Below are 20,976 nucleotides of genomic sequence, written 5' to 3'. Positions count from 1 at the left end.
CTGTCTAATGCCTGTCTAGTTGCAGGACTCATAAGTCAGCAATCTGAAATCTCATTAGGTAAGTAATTGTAGCCATTGTTCATTGAATGGCATCCTGTGATAAGCTAAATGTGCTGCATGTACACTGAGAAAATATATCATGCTGAAGCCTTGGAATCTAAAATAGTTTGTTATTTGTAACAACATAAAGCACTGAAAATTTCTGCTCCATGAGAATGATTTGCACTTTATAGTTCATTCACACACTGGAACTCATTCTTCAACAGCTGGTAACCATGCCTGTCTAAAATTATAAGTATTTAACCACTGTTTAAAAGAAAAGGCTAATAATCCTATTCATCAGATGTCCTAATAATAATGGTCAGTTAAAGCCTGCATGTTTGAGCGTGAACTTTCTAGAATTTTTTATGCTTATTATGTATTATAGACTAAATATGAAAAATACTAAACTTTAAAAATAATACTGATCTTCCATAGCATGATGCTATACAATTATTTTTCTGTGTCACCATAGTTTTAATTTTTTAACAAATGATCAGTCTGTGGCTGTAAAACTTTTCTGGACATAATGTCTTGATAACATTTCTTAAAAAACCTAGAACACAGATCTAGAATAAGTTTTATAAACCATGACAGTGAAAAAGTACCAATGCCACTCCCACTGGAGAGGAATCTATGTTCCTTTCCAGTACCATGGCCCAGACTTGATTCGTTACCTGTCATGGCATTACTTACAAGGCCACAGATCAACAAATCTGAAGGCCAGAAGGAACAATTATATCCATTTGGTCTGTCTTGGGTTACATGGGGATGTTTTTTATTCAGCAGTTCTGCACTAGGACTCACATTGTGATTTAGTTAAACAGCATCTATTAGGAAATCATTGCATCTTAATTTCAAGTGATTCACAGAAAGTACACCACGTGAGTGGATCTTTCCAAGTGCTATAAATAAAATGCTGTAACTTTAATGTCAAAAAGTGCATCTTATGACTTATTTATAAAGGTTAAAACTTTCAGCCACTGGCACCTTTTATATGTCTTCTATATAATTTAATTTTCCAAACCTTAAATCCTACCAACTGGTTTGCAGCTGACTGAGCAGATGGTCTCCCTATCTCTCTAAGTTTTGTAAAATTTGGGTGCTAATTTGGCTTTGTCTAAAATTTTGTGATTGCTTCAGAAGCCATATTCTTAAAACCTCATCATAAGTGTTAGGGTTCATCCCTTGTGTTTAGACTTCAGATTCATGTTATTTCAAATAATTTTGGGGGAAAACATTTTTATGAAAGTCAGGACTATAATAACTGCATTTACCAGATCAACACAAGTCACTTACTTTCTCTTGTTCATTACTTAGAAAAATAATGCATCACTTAAAGGTACAATTTTGCCTAAAGAAGGAAGACGTGCAGTATTCAGTTATGTGCTCTAGTTTTGCTCCTGCTACACAACAACTCACTACTTATTGCCTTAAATCTGTACCCATGTGTTCAAGTCGCAAGAACAAAGAGAACAGTTCTCCTCTGTGTTATGCTGGATCATTACATACAGCTATATAATTACCCACATCTGTCTACAAACTGTCTTACATCCACATAAATCTGTACTCTGAAACAGGACAACAATATCCTCATCTGTGTGTGAAAAATTCAAGTGCTAAATATTTATTTGAATTTATTTAAGAGTCACAATCCTACGTGAGTGCGAGACCTTAAAAAGAAGTCAGATATCAGAGTCAGACATGCTGTAAAATTTAATAATCCACCTTTCAAAAAATTAGATTTTCAGTTTTTGGTTTTTTCAAAACCACATGCTATCAATTCAAAAACTAATTAAAAAACAAATTAAACCAGAACACTTTAGGAATGTTCAGAAAGCAGGCATAGAAAGCACTAATAAAATGTAAGAGAAGAGTCTGAAGTATTTACTGGTTTATTTTTTTACCATAGTAAAATATGCTCAAGTCCTTTTATCCAAAGGATTAGTATGCTTTGGATACATGTGCTCGAAAATAAGAAAGGAGATGGTTTTGTTGTCCTGAGAAACCATAGACAAGTGATTCACTGGGAAATGTGCTGTGGGAAATGAAGAAGCAACAGCACTTTTTTTCATAACCTCAAACTTATTAAATAGTTTGTTGAGACTTGGAGTATGTAAAAGAACTGCTGTCACTTTAGAGCAGACAGTGAACCAAAATTTACATTATTTTCTCAAATGAAATTCATGACTAGTGAATCAATTTCTACTAAAATAACCCAGTTCTGCATTTCAGAGACCAGGGAACTCCACAGGGTGAATTCAGTCAGGAGTTTGCATTAGTGGTACATGAGCTCACTGGTCCAGGGCAGCAGAGTATGAATGAGACTTTAATTCACTATTGAAAGTCCATAAGCTACACTTTCCTGCATTATAATGCTTTTTCTTACCTACATGAAAGCTTTACATACTGAGCTTAACTCTGAAGCCAAGTTTTTTGTGGACTCAGCTGTGGACAACCTGCCTCACATTCCAGATGTCCCCATGTGTGAAGGCAACAGAGAGAGGCAGTGAGGTGCCAAAGAGCTGGAGATGGGCAGCAGGGATTCCAAGGCTTTCCCAATGACTTCCAAAAGATAAGGCCAGCAACATTCAGGGAAATCCTACCAGCAGCATGAAGTAAAGGGATGGGATAGGAAGTACACGGAGCAGAGCTGAGGAAGTGTTTCAGAGCCTTTGGAGTAGAACAAGTGGCTTGAGATCAGGAATGATCTTGAAATCACTATACATAATGCCTAAATCATCTGGAAGTGACTGCCTTATCTGTGCATCACATGGGTGATTTAGTACTTTCTTGGGCTACACACAGACAAAAAAAATGAGCAGCACAGATCTATCATAAGGAAATGGACAGCAATCCTGTGGGGGTCTGGGATGCTTCCATTTTCCTGAAAGAGCACCACAACCTTTTGCACTATGAGCATTCTGGAAAGTTGTGAATATTTTCACTTTAAGGCCAGACTCTCAGTTAAGTTTTGTTTTTAGATACCTTAAAGCCTTTTCAAAAAGTTTCATTAAAAAGAGACAGTTTTACCAAATAGTAGGATATCATTCATTTTTTTTAATATGCATAAATTACGTTTCCATAAGTGACAGCAGAACATGAAAAATCAGACATTTCCCAAATCATCTGAGTTAAAATCTATGAATTTTCTCTTAGTTGAAGTCACAAAGCATTACACCACAGATTCTGATATGCTATTTAGACAGTGCTATACTCACAGCTATGCACAACTCAGTTTCTCCAGCCCTGCAATGAGCAAGGTCAACTGGGTTAGTTGAATTTCTGTTTTTTAAATTACTTTTATAAAAAAATTTAGCCTTAGGGCTTTTAATTTTCTTGGTGTATGTACCGTATTTCTCAGCTTTTGGTATTTTGGTACTAAGGCACACTGGAATAATTTTATAAAAGTCATACTTTTGTATTTGAGTGTTCCAAAGTTGACTGGTCAAGAATACATAATTTACAATACGTGTCCATTTATAAAACTCTACTGTAGCCAGAAAATACCTGTGATAGTACTTTCCTTTTAAAGTTATACCAGTTCATCACCCTGAGTAATTTTTAGGTTTCTATGGTGAATGTTTTTTCTGCAGAGGAGGCCGGAGACTTTGCTGGCCAGCTGAGTCTTTCCTCCAGTACATTTACAGTCCTAATCACTATAGGAGACAGGTGTTAGAAATTCTTTCCAAAAGTAACCTTTAACTTTAGGAGCAGAGGGTGAGAACCCTGCATATTGTAAGACAGTGTATGATCCAGTTATCCATTTCTTCTGATGACAATGATTGCATGACATGGCTGACTGTGATGAGGAGTTCGCAGCCATGACTGTAGAATTAATAACTTAGCAGAACTCCTTGCATCCCATTTTTTGCTGCAATAAACTGTGCCCTTTGAAGGTCAGTGTCCATACTCCACATTAAATGAATCCCTGCCATTCATGTTTTACAAGAATATTCACATTCATCAACATTTCAGCTTTAACCATGTGATGAGTTTGGTTAACAAAAATGCCAACTCCTCATCTTCTGCAGGGCACTTATTTCACAAAGCAAATAAGTTTGTTTCTCTGGAAGCACAGACCTCCTGAACTTCTGTGAGGATGGTGACCTGGGGCAGTGGAAGCCATTTGCAGTACAATGTCATTTAAGCTGCATTCAGAGAAGCCTGATCAACTTGATGCTGAAAAGAGCTGGGGGAGTGTGTGAGCTCTTACAGTAGGGTTGCTGATGCTGCTGAAATTGGTGCAGCATAGCAGTGGTGGAGTTTTTTAGTGCAAGGCTCAAAGGTCAGACCGAGAGCACTGCTTTGTAGGGCTGAGAACTCTGAAGAAACTCTCAGTCTTATATAGGATTTATTAAGCTCGTTAAAATAACACTCAGTCCTAAATGAGCCACAGCTTTACTTCCCCTCTGTTGTGGCTCTTGAAACTCAGAGAGTGGGATTCCCTCACACAATAGCAGCAAGAAGCCACCGATCAAAAGCAGCTGCCACCATCTTTGCAAAGGGGAACGTGCTCCTAACACTCTGCAGTTTCTGTCCCAGAAGTGCTGCAGCTACTGGTTTACCTCATTCAGAGCTGTCTCTGTTGGAGTCAGAGGCTCGAGTAACCTTCTCAGAAATGGAGCTAAACACTGATCATTTCAAGAGCAAAGAAAAAAACCCAGACAACAAAACTGACCATAGACCTGCCTTGGTTCATCCCAGCTCCCTCAGTCACGCTGTGTATGTCACTGCAAAGCTCTATTACACTGCTGTATAATCAGAGGAGGAACGAATGGGTAGGTCTTGCTATCAGTTCTTCTGTGAGATCTAAGGCTTATCACGCAGTTCCTCTGCTAACCCTGAGGCTTACTACTCAAGTACTTTCCAAATCTTGAATAAGTGATGTATCAAATACTAAATATCTGTAGGCAATCCCCAGATATCCCCTCAATGCCTGGAGAAGTAGATACACTTAAATACACATCCAAAATGTGCCTTTGTGATTCTCAGAACTGAACAATGTTCTTGGTGTGTAACCCTGCACTTTGAAAGATCACCTGCCATAAGACTCCAACTTTTGATTGCTGGAGATCCCTGTGATGATGGGATGGCTGCCTTTTGGTGGTAATAGGAGGAATAGCAACTGAATATGAAGTAAGAAACTTGTTTAGGCAAAGTTCTGTTAGAGCTGTTCTAAGCTGCACAAAAAACTACATAATTTAAGGGAATTCTAAAATTTTACAGAAGTGTTATGTTAAGGAAGAAATTATTTCATTTATCTAAGGAATTCTGCCTTGTGATTTGGGGATAAAACAAAATAAAGAATGGTGTCCATGGTTTGTGAACTGTACTTTGGACACATCTTGAAATGGACTATAGAAAATCAAGACATAACTGCAATGCATATCTGCATATCTGAAATACAAGAAAATGTATTGAAATTGTTATCTGAAATACAAGAGTAGTTTACACATCTTACTGAAGTACTTTTTCCCCCATTTACTAAATAGGCTACAAGAGCAGCAGTTAATAGCAAAGGAGGAAAACCATGGCACACATAGAAGGTCCAGTTCATGTTTAAAGGAGACCTGCCTTTGTCTTCTGAACACAGCAGGTTGATAGGGGTATTTGATATGATTGCACAAAAAAAAATAGCAGCAGCATAGTTGCAGAATTCAAACCACAGCCCAGAGCAGCTTGTCAATACGTGGGAACCATGCATGCACTGCAAAATTTGATACTCTTAAGAGTGAGAAATATGGTATAGCTGGCAGCCACTAGAAATACTGTAAGTAATGTCATGTCAGAAAGTCAGAGCTAAGGATGGTCAAACAAGGCAGGAAAAAGATCTGGCATCCTTTGTGGTGCTCTTGACAAAGCTAGGGGACAAGTTATTAAATTGGGAGAAACAGCAGCCTTCCATCAACTCCTCTAGCAATTTCTTGAAGTTTTCTGAAGCAGCAAGAACAACAGTTCATCCAGGATTATGAACTACAACAGGCAGCCCATGTGTTGAGCCATGCTGTTCTTTGATGAAAGCACATTCTATCAATCACTGTAACAAAAGATTGATGAGAATAATCCAAAGGTTGTAATGTGTACAATGAAAAAAAGATAAGAAAAGGTGTGTCTTCCTTGGAGCTTGGAAGTTTTGTATCTTGACCCATTTGATAAATGCCATACAACATACTGGTTGCACAGGCCTGAGTCAGCAGGGAGAGGACAAGGCTGCCATGGCAAATCCTTATTTCATCTTTCATCTGATGCAAGATCATGGGAAAGGCACCCACTGGAAGTCATTTGCTGCCAGTGAGCAGGCAGTGGTGAAAAAGGCTGGCAAGGGGTGGATGAGTCTCCTTCCCGAGGCCACAGGACATTCCTCAGCTGCTGTCACATGGGCAGCCTGCTCACTGCAGAGTCTAATGGTGTAGTTATACCCCAGTGTCCTCACAGGTACTGACACATCAGCATTATGGACAAAACATTTTGCTCTGAGACTCACAATTTCCACACTTAACCCACAATCCCCATGCTTGACACTGAGAGGTGAATAAAATGTGGCAGCATAAAAGCTGGCCAAGGGTCTCAGCCTTTTTAATCTTACTAAGAAACATGAGTGTTTCTATGGGTGTAAAGAGCCACAATTTCCCTGTATATGCAAAAATACACACATCAAGCACAGCTTTCTCTGGGGTTTCTGTTACATCTTTTGTGCATCATAAGTGCATAGACAAATAGGGTTCTATAGTAGATAAGACACTATCAGGTACTAAAGGTAAGTAATAGAAACATTCAGACTTATCAAGTTTTGTAATCTGAATTGTCTATTTTTTATTTACTTGTGTGTCTCGCAGTTTGTTTTTGTATATAAAGACAGAAGAGCAGTAATTTTGCATTTCCACTTTAAAAACTAAAAGTAGAATAAAAATTGACCTCTGCAAAAAAGCTGAAGCTGATAACTACTGCTTCTTTCAGTTCTGTGTTACTTTTATCACTGATTCCATACTAAAGTGTTTTTCTGAGTATACAAATACTGCATCCTATTATGTATTAATCTGCATATCAGTTATATAATAAGTGACTACCTGGATAAAACATTGTCAAGTTCCTTATCACCTCTACCATCTTCTTTTCTGAATGTTACTGTTCATCAGTTCTGATATTTCAGCATGGAAAAAAAAATATGAGCCAGTGGTGATGTTTAATTACACAAGCATGGAAGCAGCTCTTCAACTTTTCACATTTTTGCATTGTGAACTTAAGTTCGTGCACTCAAACTCTATTACAGTCTAACTTCCAGTTTCTGCAGTCAAATCATGAAGTTTTCATTGCCTCTCAGCAATTGCCCTCATCAGCAATTTGTACCGGACTCTGCTATTCCTCCCTTATATAAATCACAAAAAAATTGTTAATCAACAGTCTTTGCAGTCCAAGAGTCACAGAATCCATTTATGAGACCAGCAAGCAATAATGTGCCTTTTCCTTCCATGTGAACCATATTTGGCAGGAATTCCCTAGCATCTCTCCTGTTGTATTTCCTGTGTGAAAACACCTGAAACCTACCACAAAAAGGTTTCTGAAAGACAAATTCATCATGCATATTACTGTGATTATGTGATTTTATATTTGCAAAACAGTCCTTTCTCCAAAAGAGAAAATTATTTAATGGTTTCAAAAATCTTATATGAGCAAGTTTCAGCTGCATAACATTTATAGCCCATTGGCATAGTCAAACAAATTTTACACGTAGTCTTTTTTAAACCTATGTAATGTCACACTTTATTTTGTAATCTCTCATTACTAAGACTAAAAAGGTACAAAAAGCAAGCTCTCTCCTTTGTAGTTAGCTTGACATCTGAGAACAGGTTACAATACTACTGCTCACTGCAGTGACTGCAAAGTGTCAAAAAAATTTGATTTTGTATATCTGAAAGAATTTGACGAGTTGATCAGTGAGAAATGAGACTGTTTATATTTCAGTATATCATTGATTTCAGTAATCATTACTTCTGGAAAAAACCTCAACACAACAGCAACTTGATGGGTGTGCTAAAAGAGTGCTTTTTTAATGTATATTCAGGTAGGGCCTTTGCAGATTGATAAATGTGTATTAATGGCCCTCTACAGCATTAAGGAAATCTATGAAGACCAAAACCATAAATATAGAAAACCTGTGCAAAACCCCTTCTAGATACTGAAATGCTTTTCTCATAAAAGAAAGTTCTTTTTGTTATTTTAAATTATTATAACTTTCTAATGATACTGGCTTGCTCATTTGCCTCATTCCATCCATTAACTCATGTTTTTTAGTTTATTCCTTTTACCCCAATTAATACCCAGAGCTACAGCAATGAGCCAAAACTTCCTCTTCATTCTGCATGTTTATTCACTGTTATTCCATCACCTCCTCCCTTCTTCTACTCTTTTGTTTGCTTACACCACCTGTTGCATCTTGTGGGAAGTGTAGGTTCCTTATAGTACAGTGCAGTAAAGTCACATCTTTGTCACAGAAACGGACATTTTCCTCTGTTGGAAACTGAACCAACTATTCTGATTTGTCCTTCAGTTTGCAAGGATACTGACTGACAACGATTAGCAATTGGAATAACAGGATACAATTTGTAAGGGAAAGATGTTTGGGATCTCTGCAGACTGTATCAACACTTTGGTCAATAACTATGTTTGTTTAATGACTGTAGTAAGTACAAAACTAAGAACTGCCATATGAGGTCAAGCTAAAGGTCCATGTAGCTCAACATGTGTATTCTAACAGAAATTAGTACTGGATGCTTAGGAAACTGCATCTTTTAGAATAAATGCTCTACCCACCTATCTTTAGGTGATTAGCAGCTTATAGACTTGTGCTGAAAGCTTTAAAGGGAATCATCCTTCTAGAAGCTGTTCTACCATTCTTTGAAACCATTTACAGTTCTGACTTCCACAACATCCCATGACAATGAGTTCCAAGATCTGCATACTGTGAAGAAGTACTTCCTTTGTCACAGTCACTTGCATAATAATTTCATTTACTGAATGCCTTTTCTTGTGCAATTAGAAGTAGCATTAATCACTGGATTAACTGATCATCCCCCATTTGTCTTTTTTATACCATTTGTATCTTCCTCGATCACTTCTTCTGCCAGCCAGAAAGTTGTCATAGGGTGTCCCCTCACTGCCAGCCATTCCATACTGTGCAACACCCTGTTGGTCCTTCCCTGCCTTATTTTGTGCTGTTCTTGAAGTGGGTGCAGTGCTGTAGATATGGAAGCACAATGGGATTCCCCAGTGACACGATGATCGTCTTCCATTACGTTCTCAATTACTTTTCTAATAACACCCAAAATTCTCTTTGCCTGAGGTTTACTCTGACATGCAGTAGTCTGGTCCCTGTGGATGGGACACGGATTAGGAGCTGTAACACATTTTCTGGTTTAGTTTCATCTGATGGGAAGGTGATTGCTGCTCTCCAAGACAGTTCTGTGGTGCAAAGGGAGGAGTGGTAAATGGCGTTCACAGAGAGATTCACTTCAAAAGCATACACCTGATACATATTAAAATACTAATGTAGACACACCCAAAACTTTCCACAATAATTCCAAGATCTCTCTGGAATAGTAACGGCTTCTTGAGGGCTCATTCTTATGCATGTATAGTGAGGATTATCTTTCCTTTGATCATTAGCTTGCATTTATAAACACCTTATTTCAGCTGCTCTCATCCAGCTCTTCACTGTCAACCTTTCTCTTGACAATGCTAATAATAATCTCTGGGTTATCAGCAGCAAACGCAATTCTTTTCAAATAATTTATGATTCTGCTGTGCAACACAGATCCCAGTACTTAATGTTTGGACACCCAACTGCAACTACCCCTCATTGTTTCATCTCTGAACCAGGCAGTCCAAGAGATGACCAACCTTTCTAGAGCACAGCTTTTTAATTAATATCCTGTCCCGTGGAATCTAGGTTTTCTGAAAATCCATTTGTACCAGCCAGAGCCATTTTATCCACATATTGACTCGAGTGTTCTGTCAGACGTGACTTTCCTCTAAAAATTCATGTTAACTCTTCTCCAACTCTTCTCACATCCACCAGCTGATTCCATTTCCATTTTTAGTTGCAACCAATTTCTGTGCAGTGGAGCTCAGGCTCAGTGGTGTGTAGTTTCTTGTATCCTTTCTCAATCCATTGGGTGCTGAGCACATGTGATTACATTATTATAAGATTATTTCAAATAAACCAAACAATATCTAAATAAATGCAGCAAAGTGACTTGTGGAAGAAAATGTCTTCATTGTTCCTGTTTTGTGTCTCTGAAGGAATGGGCTGCAAGTTTTGTGGGTGGTCTGCAAGAAATCTAGCAAAGCCCAAGTGAGACAATTGCAGTTTTCAAAGAAAAGTGTCTTCTTGTCAACTGTTTTCACTGATTTTGCTTCAGTGTTTTGTTGTAGCCTACTGGTCATGCTGCTACCTATTTCCCCTTTGTTAGTAAACCACCACAAGAGTCATTTTTTCCTACATAGGTCAATCAGATCAACTTATCATGGAAGTACATAGAGCCCTAATAGATTTGTAGCAAGATTTGATATTACGACTGATAACAAGATAGTCTTAAAATAGTATTGGAATCTACATTTTCTCTGTGCAATAAATGAAAATGGATTGAAGTGTATTTTACTTCAGCTTTGCAATATTACCAGTCTAAAGTTTTGATAATCAACAAAGTGTGGCATAGTTATTCAACTGGCCAAAAAAAGATGATTTTCATTTTGTCAAAACCAGAATATTCTTACTGCATGATTGTAAAGCAAGCCAGCATTCACATATCCCATTACTATTTGCCCTACATTGCAAATATTTCACTTCAATTTTTTGATATATTGTTCTCATAGTTAAAACACAAGGAGCAGTTAACTAATTATGTTTTTTTGGCCAGTGTCAGGATGCCAGTGTCATAAAATGTGCTGCAGAAATAGTCTGAAAAATGTATGAGTAAGGAGGAACAACAAAAAGGGATTGCACTGATGAAAATGTACAGAGCCAAGAAACTGTGACACTGCTAAAAGTCAAATGAATGGACAAAGAAATGCTATTTACAGCATGGCTGACCATGACAATTACTCCATTGATTTAAAAAAAATAATTAGCCAATTTTTTTCAGTATTAGACCGCATTTAGATTTTCATTATTTGAACTGTCTTTCTCTAAATATTTTAAGCTTTGGAAACAATTAGTAAACAATGAATTTACTTTTGGATTTTAGTTTTGAATCAAAGATCAGCCCAAAATAAAGCACCACATTTGTCATTCAGAAAGTGTTACAAAAAATTTATGTCATTTTAATCTTTGGATTGGTAGAAAAACTGAACCTGGGCAACAAAGGGAACCATGTCCAATTCAGTGTCTTTGGTGGTGGGAAAGTCTTCACTGTCTGTGTTTAGAGAGTGACACCGAGCAGAATTTCATTCACCCTTCCCATCAGGAGTTTGTTTATGACATGTATCTTGAGATAAACTCCACCAGCTAAAAAAATCCCTCAAGATTTTAACAAAATGGTAACATGTATAAGAAATCAATTGGTTTTCAGTATCCCAAAATATGCCAAGCAGTTTGCAAAGTAATGAGGAAGTTGGAATCGTGGTAACAGAGTGACGTTGTAGGTAAACAAGACAGTCATTATGTGCATGGTAATGTTCCATATGTGGCTGGACACTGGAATTTCTTAGTGAGATAATGAATATTGCTGGAGTTATCCAGTTACACGTTTGTAACTTCTCAGTAACTTTAATGTAGAGAACTACAAGACCAAGCAGAAGGGACCTCAGGTTAACTCTTTGTTGTTCACTTTCTACCTCAGTTTAATCTCTTGTCCATATGATTGTCCAGTTTGGGATTAAAGAATAGTGTCTGCACTGCAAAACACACCTCTTTTGGAATAGGGTCCTGACAACTTTCGTCAGGCAGCAAGATTTTCAGATTTCTACCAACTGAGGGTAATCTTGCTCACAGGTTACCTTATTTTGAGGACAGTTTTCTGCTAAAAAGTGCTTTTGATAATAGATCGATGACAGTGAATAAATTTATGGCGTAATGACATAAATAGCTGATTCTTCAAAATAGTTGTTAGTAAAGGTTTTGCACCAAAAAATTAAGATGCTCAGCTGTATTACTGACACCAGCACTGCACCCATAGCTTGCCACTCCACAGGAGCAGCAGGTGCTTACTTTGTTCTGTATTCCCAAGACCCTACTACACATCACCGTTTCCTGCTTGTGAAACGGTCTTGATCCTTCAACACCAAACTGCTGCTCCAATAGAGACTGTTTTGAGAAATATTTACTTGAACATACCATCTTCTCACCACCTATCTTAGAAGACATGTGAAATACTTCAGAAACAGATTTCTACTTTCCAGTGTCTCTCCTAAAAAGTGACTCCATCAGAGGAGATGAAAGATGGAAAGCCACAATGCTCAAAAATGTGCAAGTCCTCTCTGTGTAAAACAAGTTATTTTCTAAACTCTGCAACTGCAAACCAAGCATTCAAAAGTTCAGCTGTGTTCCCTCCAATCTGCAAGTCTCCACATGTAAGAAGGATTCAGCAAACCATGCCATTATTATCTTCAAGCTTTGACTTTGCTGGTACCTGAATGCAGGTATAAGTGAGAGATGTTGTAACTCATCTGGAAATATATTAGCCTTCTGTTGGATCACATCAGCTAAAACAAGCTGCAGCTCATTCTTACGCAGTGGCATTGAAACTTGTCACTATGGTGGACAAGCCTCCTGTCCATGGGCATTGGATCATTGGATGCCATTTTTTAATAGCATCACTCTTCCACACAGAGCAAATGCAAAAACTGCTGAGTTATGAAGACTAATTTTATTATTGTGATTCAGTAATACATACATGTGACATTCCTCTTCAGAGATTGAGCTACAATCTTCAGATCCCTTATCTAAGGTATTGTAATATAATCTGACAGAACATTAAGATTTCAACATCATTATCCTTCAATGTCTACATGTGGTTACTGTACATAACCTCCCAAAGTATTAAATAGGAATAAAAGAAAATCATGAGTCAGCTTTGTGAGCATCTCCTGAATTCTGAAAACTGATTCATATATTCATCAAAGAAGTGGTCTCTTACTTCAGTAAACAGGATACTCTGTGTTGGGGAAAATAAAGTACACTGTTAATATTGAAATTTTTTCCCCTTTAAAGCCATCTCCTGTACTTTTAACACCAGAGCCTTTGTGAGAGAACTATTTGGGATCAGATAATGTGAGAGAACTCAATTCTACATGAAAAATACAAAACATTACTTCCAATTACTGACAACAACTTTAATGTGAATCAACAAACTTGGTATTTAAGAGTAAATACATTACCCTTTCTCTTTGTTACTGATACTAATGAGGATTTCCTATCAATGCATCCAACAGCGTACTTGAATCCTAAAGCAAGATAGGGCTGCCTTACTGAAGGCCACTGTGAATACCCTTTTGTCAGTCTTTTATTTTGGCTTTTTTTTATTTCTGAGGAATATGCACCATAGATCTTTAATGAGTGTTCTTTTGCTTCTAAAATAAATGGGTTTCACAGTCCTAAAAGAAATGCAGTAGGAGGTATTTCAGGTTATTAGAAGCCATTTCTAACTAGAAAAAGGCACTTAGTTAACCAAACACTGAGGTTACTTACTCTGTGATCTTATTTTGTTTCAAGATAAAGAGATTAATTGAATTTATCTTTAAATTTTAAAGGATGAAAAGTCCTTTAAAATAACACGGCAGTAGAGAAAGAACAAACTGACAGGATAAATGTGCACACCTGTTTCCAAAACTTAAAATTTCATTCTTAAGTTTCTTGAGTGCCACAAAAATATGAAAAGTTAGTATAGGTCACAGACTGTACGTTTTAATTACTTTATCATGGCTCCCAGATCACGACTAATGCAAAAATAGTTTACTGAAGAATTTGCTGAAGTTGAGTAAGAAATCTCAAAGACCCAAGACATTACCAGTGGACTGAAAGAGGAATCAGGAGTGTACTGTATCTTTGGAATGTCACCAGAAGTCCCAAATTATTTTTTTACCCTAACAGTCCAAACCAATTTCAAGCTAGAATTCTAAAAGTGTTTAATGATCACCCTGCTTGTTCAGGAAGACAGAAAAGAACGATGTATCCAAACAAGAATGGAGTTGTAATCTCTGATGGCAAAAAGCACTTCCATCTCACGTGCTAACTGGTGTTGGACATAACAGCTCTAAGAGCTTCTTTCTAAAGAGTCCCTTTGATGTGGTTGGTTTTCTGGGACAGGAAGGAGCAGGAAGGCAAGGCTGAGTTGTTTTTATACATGACACTACATCTACACACTTGCTACCTATGAGACATGCAAACTCTTCATCTTTCTAGATGTTTCTTCTGACCTCCATCATGGAGAACTTCACAGTGGAGATGCAACGTAGATGGACTGACAATCTAAACCCTGCAAATACTTTTCCCTACATGTCTGAGATGGAGATGAAGGTTTTACACCATGATCAGATGAGAAAGTCATCTTCCAAACACCTAATGCAAGAAGAAATGAACAGCCATACTTCCACTTACCTGTCCTGGTGGATACAGATCTTCCATGTTATACACTGATAAGCAAAAGTAGTTCAAACAGAATAACAAAGAAAGGAAGTGATTCAGAGGCTATGAACCACGGTACTAACAATACACATTCATCTGTGCCAATACCTACAAAGTGATTGGGCCTAAAATGACTGCAAACTGGGTTCTAAATCCCAGAAGACCTCCATGCCAGGTTACGCTTGAGCAACATCACTCAAAGGCCATGCAGTTGTGTTCAGTATAAAACCAAATCCAACTGCCAAACGTCATTATCTTCTAATGACATAAAGAACAGACTTCTCCATGATGAGTGGGATCTAAACCAGCATGGCTACCACTAGCCTACAAGGTACTAGTTTTATTTCTTTCTAGAAGAAATCAAAACATCAAAATAAAACAAGACAAGACCACGCAAAGATACTTTATGCATCCCAGAAATTAAATGAAACCGTACCGCTAACTTTCGTGGGTCAAAGCTGTCCTTCAAAGAACTCCCACTGGCTACACCAAAGTCAAAGCAGCAATAGAGTTGACATGCAATATTCCTGAAGTTGCAAAATAATACAACAGGTATTGCAAGATGGTGGGGAAAAGGTCATACAATTCAAATTGTCATGAACTTCTGATCATGACAGAGGAAAACGTAAGTGCTGTTCACGTGAAAGCTGTGTCCCACTCATTAAGATGAAGTTCTAATGGGCAGCAATGTCAACCATTAACTATGGCCTTTGTTGAAGACTTTGAAAGACCATGACAAAGTACAAACTGTCTACACGAAAACTGTCGGATCCTCCGCTTCTCAAGACCCTGCAGCAGATCATCACGATCATCAAACAGTGAGTAAGTCCAACCAACCACAGCAGCAATTCCACACCCAGGCATGCCCTGATGGTTGAGCAGTGCCTAGTCACCAGCCCACAGTTCCAACCTGGAAGGTCATCACCTCTGTCCTAGCCCTTAAACTAGCGCGCTCCAGACAACCACAACACAAACGGCGATTTCACCGGGAAACGAGGAGCCCGAGGAGGTGCTCCAGACCAAGAACTGGAGTAGGACGTCCACTTTTGTTTCATTTTTTTTGATGGCAGACTTCCACCCTGATTCCACTTACTAGAGCTGGATATTTAAAACACACAAGTCCAGTCTTTTTGATTTTTAATTCCTGCTTTCCCCCGTCATCTTCTCCAGCACGGGAAGAGTGGCAAGACTCGTTCTCACTTTGGGCATCAGAACTGGGTGCCTGAGGTCAAAATTTGGCTGGGTCTCCCCGACGGCCTCGCAGCTCTTTTTTTCTCTCCCTCCCCCCGACCTGAAAGCCGGGCGGCCGTCGCCCGATGGATGCATCGCCTCTGTCCCCGCCGTTGCGACCGGGGGGCACTGCATGCCGGATCGGGGAGGAGGGGGGACGACGCCGCATGCCAGGGCCGGCTCGCCCGCCCCACTTCGCACCCCGGGCCGCCCGGCCCCTCCGGATCGGGGCCCCCGCCAAACTTTAGAGCCCGCCGTGGTGCGGAGGGCGCAGCGCGGCCCGGATCTCCCCCCACCCCCGGCCCGGCCCGGCCCGGCCCGACTCGACCCGGCCCGGCTCGGCCGCCGCCCCCGCAGCACCCCGGGCGCGAGGTGAAGCAACCTGGCGCCGGCTCCTGCACTTTGCACAGCGGGCGCAGAGCCGCCTCCATCCCTGCGGCTCCCGGCAGCGCTAAGGCGCATTTTTTCGCACTAATCTGCACATTCAGCACGTCCAGAGCGCCTATGACTTTACCTGGACTTTCTCCACTCTCCGGGCTCATCACACTGCGATCGCCTCCCATCCTACCGCTAACTCTCGCTCTCCTTCACTCCTTCCTCCCTCTCTCTTGCAAGGCCTGCTAAGATCAAGCCCGATGGAAAGTAGAGAGAGAAAGAGAAAGAGAGAGGCAGAGGGAAGGGAGGGGAGCCGCTCCATCCCTCCCTGCCCCCCCACCCGGCACACACGCCAGCCCTGTTCCCCCCACCCCAGCCCTTCCCTCGGCGATTTCCTCCGCTCTTCGGCAACTAAGAGGGCTCCGCGGAGCGGCTCCCAAACGCCCCACCGCTTACCCTCCGCGGCTCCCCGGCCGGCGCCCCCCCATCCGCCCTCCCGCCCCGCGGCCCCCCGCTACCTCGTAAAGGTCCCCTGAAGCCATGCTGGGTTGCGGGACTGGTCTCCTCCGCGCCGTCTCCCTCTCTCCACCTCTCCCGCTCCCCCACTCGTTCTCTCTGTTGAGTAAACTGTGTTTTGCAGAATGACAGGCTTTGGGGCTGGCTGTGCGCAGAATCAGAGGCGAGGAGAGGCAGAGAGGCAGGCGGCGGGGCTGGCGTAACCAGCAGCAGCTCGGGCGCACAGCGCCGGGAGCCGCGTCTCCCCCGCGGCGGCGGGGCCGGCGCTCTCCCCTCCTCCCCCCCCCCCTCCCCAACCCCTACACACACCCCGCCCGCCCGCTGACACCCTCCCCGCCCCGGGGGAGAACGGGGACCGGGACGGGTCCCCCACTGCACCCTCCGGCAGGGAAAGTCCCGGGGCCGCTTAGAAGGCGGCCTCCTCCTCCTCCTCTTCTTCTTCTTCTTCTTCTTCTGCCTCCCCCCCCCCCACTCCTCCCCTTCTCTTTCCACCTCTCCTTTTCCCCTCCCGCCCCGCTCCGGGCCGAGAACGCTTCAAACTCTTTCCGCAGCCAAAACAAACAAATAAATAAATAAATATATTAAAAAAAAAAATAAATTAAAGAGAGAAGGGGGGGTCGGGGGGGGGAAGGAGCGGCCGCGCGCGCCGGGGAGGGCCGCGCCGCCCGCCCAAGGTCACCGCGGCGAGAGGCGGGTGCGGGGCCGGCTCCCCGCCGCCGGCCTCGGGCGGCCCTGCCGGCCACCTTCCCGCCCCCTCGGCGCCGCATGGCCGCCCCACCCACCCCATGGCCATCGCCGAGGAAATGGATGTGGCGGGATCCTTTCCGCCAGCCCCCCGAGGAAGGGCAGCCTGAGGAAAGCGGGAAAAGAGGTTTTGGGGGCCACCTCTGGCCTCCGCTGGCACCCAACCTTCGGCCAGGCAAGGAGAGGCCTCTCCCGCTCCTTTGCAGCCATTTTGCAAATTAACCAGTCCGCTCCAGGAAATGGAAGCCACCAACATCCCGCCAACTGGGCTTCACGTGGAGGCACTGGGTGGACGGCATTTTGAAGCATCTGTGGGATGTGAGGCAGCATGAAGCTCTTGGCTGTTGTTGCATTAGAGCCTCCTGAGCTTTTCTCTCTCTGAGGAAAAGATCCCATGGCTGCTGGATCTTCGTGGTACAATATGGCGTCTTACCTCAGTGAGGGATCCACGTGAAGACAGTGCCAAGCAAGCCAGGAAACATCTCAACCTCCCGCCTGCCTTTATCCACCATTGCTGCTGAATGTCTTCTGCTTGGAGATTCCCAGGTTGAGGAGGTTTTCTCACACCAGTTTGGCCATGATGGGTGAAGACAAACCAGATAATGAGAGGAAGCAGAGCTTTCCGCCAGACATGGCGGAGTCTTGACAGAGACAGAAGCTGATGTCCCTTAGTGCCACACCGCAGCCATTGTGAAGCAAAGAGCCATGCTCTGTGGAGGCTGATTGAGTGCCGAGTTGTGTTCCAGCACCTTCATGAAAGATTTGTTTCTCAAGGTAAAGTGTTGACTATCCTCTTATTATTATCTTTCTTGATATGAACAAATTCCATCAGGGTTTGCTTGGACCTGCTCATGGCACCTTGGCTTTGTAGCTAGCCTGCTGTAGTTGTTCCTGGCTTTTGGACTCCATGTTCTTACCTCATGGCTGACCTGGAGTAGTCATTTCCTTGGAGTTTGGGAGTGGCACCCAGTGCTGTGCAGTCTGGTGTTGCCGTGGTTGTGGCTTTTGTTCGTCTTCATTGTGTTGGCATTTTTCATCTCTTGCTTTCAGTCCTTTGTGTGATGCTGTGCTCCATGTTAACGTGGGACTTGGCACTGCCCAGAGTTGGCAGGTTGGAGCTGATTATTGGGTATAATCTGGTAAGTTTGGGCATGGTTAATCAATGCTGTTGGTACTGAGCACTGAGTTGTTTCAGTAATTTTGCTTGTGACCAAAAAATCTTGGTGTCGTCCAAGTGGGGTGAAGCCAAAGACTCTTCCAATTCAGAGGATTCTTGTTTGAAATACCAGTACTGGGTGTTTTGAATATTGTCAACTTTTATCATGAAAGTAGGAAATAACAATGGGCATCCAGCTTTTGATTGACCCAGTCCCCTGAACTGTGAATATTACTTCTGGTGATTATGAACTTGCCAGCTAATCAGCTTAGTATTGACTTATGGTTCAATAGAGACTGTCTTGTGGTAGTTTGGATCTCAAAAATGTTTATGGTTTGTGTGGTGTGTTGGGTGGTGTGTTAATGTTGAATTCCTAAGGACAAGCCATGCTGCTTATGTAAAACATAACTTTTTATCTTAACTGAAGTAACTGGAAGGTTGGTCTCTGCTTTCCAGTTTGCCAGCAATATTTGGATTGCTGGGATTTGATATTGGAAGAGTGGAATGTTCAGAGAATTGAGAAATACTGTAAACTACCCATACCTTTAGCAAGCTTAGTAGTTAGTGCAGCAAAAAGTCTTAATTACTTAATAATCACGATCTATCTTTTCTTCTTGACAAATCAACTGTTTTGTCTTACTTAAAAGTGACTTTTATTGTTTACAGTGTGAATCAACTCTTTGGAATGCTCATTGAGGAGAATATTCCATAGATAAGTAGACATTTTAATACATTTCTCTTCACAGTCTGCTTTATTACACCTACTACTTTGCTGCTTTCCACAGCAGTAAACAAAATGGCAGTCAAATCCAGTGAGTCATTTTGCAGATACATTCTGAAGTATTCCTTCTCTGAAACAGTTGGCTTTCTTCATAGTCTCAACTCTCTTCAAAGGTGTCTTCAATGAATTTAAAAATGTCCCTTCCCAAGATATAGAAGAATAGACATCTTTTCTTTTGAGAGAGATTTAATAATCAGACTGTTCTTTCAGGTCTTTGCTGTTACTGTGTTCTCAGACAGCTTAAATTAGAGCAACCCACCCTGCATCATATCGGAAGAAATCTCCATGACCTGGTCTGTATTTTAGAAAATTTCATTTATATTGTACAGCCTTAAGATCAAATTAACACTGTCAATATCTTTGCTGTAAGATTTACAGCCCAGCTAAGTATTACTTTGGAAGTTTTGAAAGGATGAATGCTGTAGTGTATACTTTGAAGAGGGGAAACATCTTTTTCCTGATTACTCATTCCTTGCTTTAGAGTACACAGCCCCTTGGGATGCAGTGGTGTGTGAGTCAATAGTGAGGAGCAGAAAAAGGACCTTTGCGATTGTCAAACCCAGGAAAAGCTGCTTGTGGTTTCAGTGTATTTCCCTGTCATTTAGCAGAGAACAAGGTTTTAACTTTTGAAAAATCCAAGCGACCTTCATTTACTCAGCAGGTCTCTATTGTAACTAGCCAAGTCATGCAGCATACCTCCGAATCTGATAGCAAAAATAGATTATTTAAACTTATTAACATCTAAAAAAAAGTTTCTGATAACAGATTTTCTGGAAATACATATTTTTCTGATTTTAATGGCCTTTAAATTGAAATATCTTTACTCTGGAATGAAATTACTGCAGAATCCAGATTTTCGTGCAAATTACAAGCTCAAAACGGAATGTTTTTGCTAAATCTGTGGTTATTCATTACTCTTATTGTTTTGCTGCGTTCTCCTATTTCCCATCCCAAGAGAGCAATGCAAGCAAGGGAGGCATTCCAAGTGTGATACGTCACATTTGAACACATCTTTTGATTTTAGGGATGCTCTCATTTCCACTACTCTAATTATAGGAATTATCTCTTTGACTGAATAAGCTTAGAAATGAAACCATGATATTCCAGAAAGCTAAAATGCTGTTGTCATAGCTGTGCCATTGATTTGTTATTGATTGTTTAGTCAGTCTGTCCAGAGCTCTGCAGATACTGTAGACACTGTACAGTTCCCCCAAGGAGTGTAGAGTTGAGTAGTGCATTGTGGCAGCAAGGTGTATGAAGGGTCTCTGTGAAGGACTGTGTTGTCTCTTGAATGATGAGCAAGAATAATTTGGTAAATGGAGAAACTGAGAGAATTCCTGTGCTAAGTTATGAAAATTTAATGAGAAGAAGGTGGAAACAAGGCATGAGTGAGAGGAAGGAGGGAAGGAACCGAAGGTGAGTACAAGGAGAAAGCTGTGCAAAGCTTTGGCTGTGTGAAAAAATGGGAGGCAATAGGGAATATGTTAGCAGCAGCAACTGGAAATGAAAGCA

The 20,976-nt window shown here is 41.1% G+C and overlaps 1 protein-coding gene across 1 annotated transcript in view; it reads right to left on the bottom strand.

The window, feature by feature from the left end:
• Nucleotides 1-17,039, bottom strand: part of CDYL2 (chromodomain Y like 2) — a 58,752-nt gene extending 41,713 nt beyond the window's left edge. The window contains exon 1 of the mRNA XM_030457943.1: nucleotides 16,786-17,039. Coding sequence (XP_030313803.1) covers nucleotides 16,786-16,809 — 24 coding nt within the window. The 5' untranslated portion in view covers nucleotides 16,810-17,039. The remainder of the gene's footprint in view (nucleotides 1-16,785) is intronic.
• Between the last annotated feature and the right edge of the window lie 3,937 nt (nucleotides 17,040-20,976).

The sequence above is a fragment of the Calypte anna genome, chromosome 11 (genome assembly GCF_003957555.1).
Source record: "Calypte anna isolate BGI_N300 chromosome 11, bCalAnn1_v1.p, whole genome shotgun sequence".
In the NCBI taxonomy this organism is placed as follows: domain Eukaryota; kingdom Metazoa; phylum Chordata; class Aves; order Apodiformes; family Trochilidae; genus Calypte; species Calypte anna.
The sequence above is the reverse complement of the archived record's forward strand: the minus strand, read 5'-3'. Positions and strand labels throughout refer to the sequence as shown.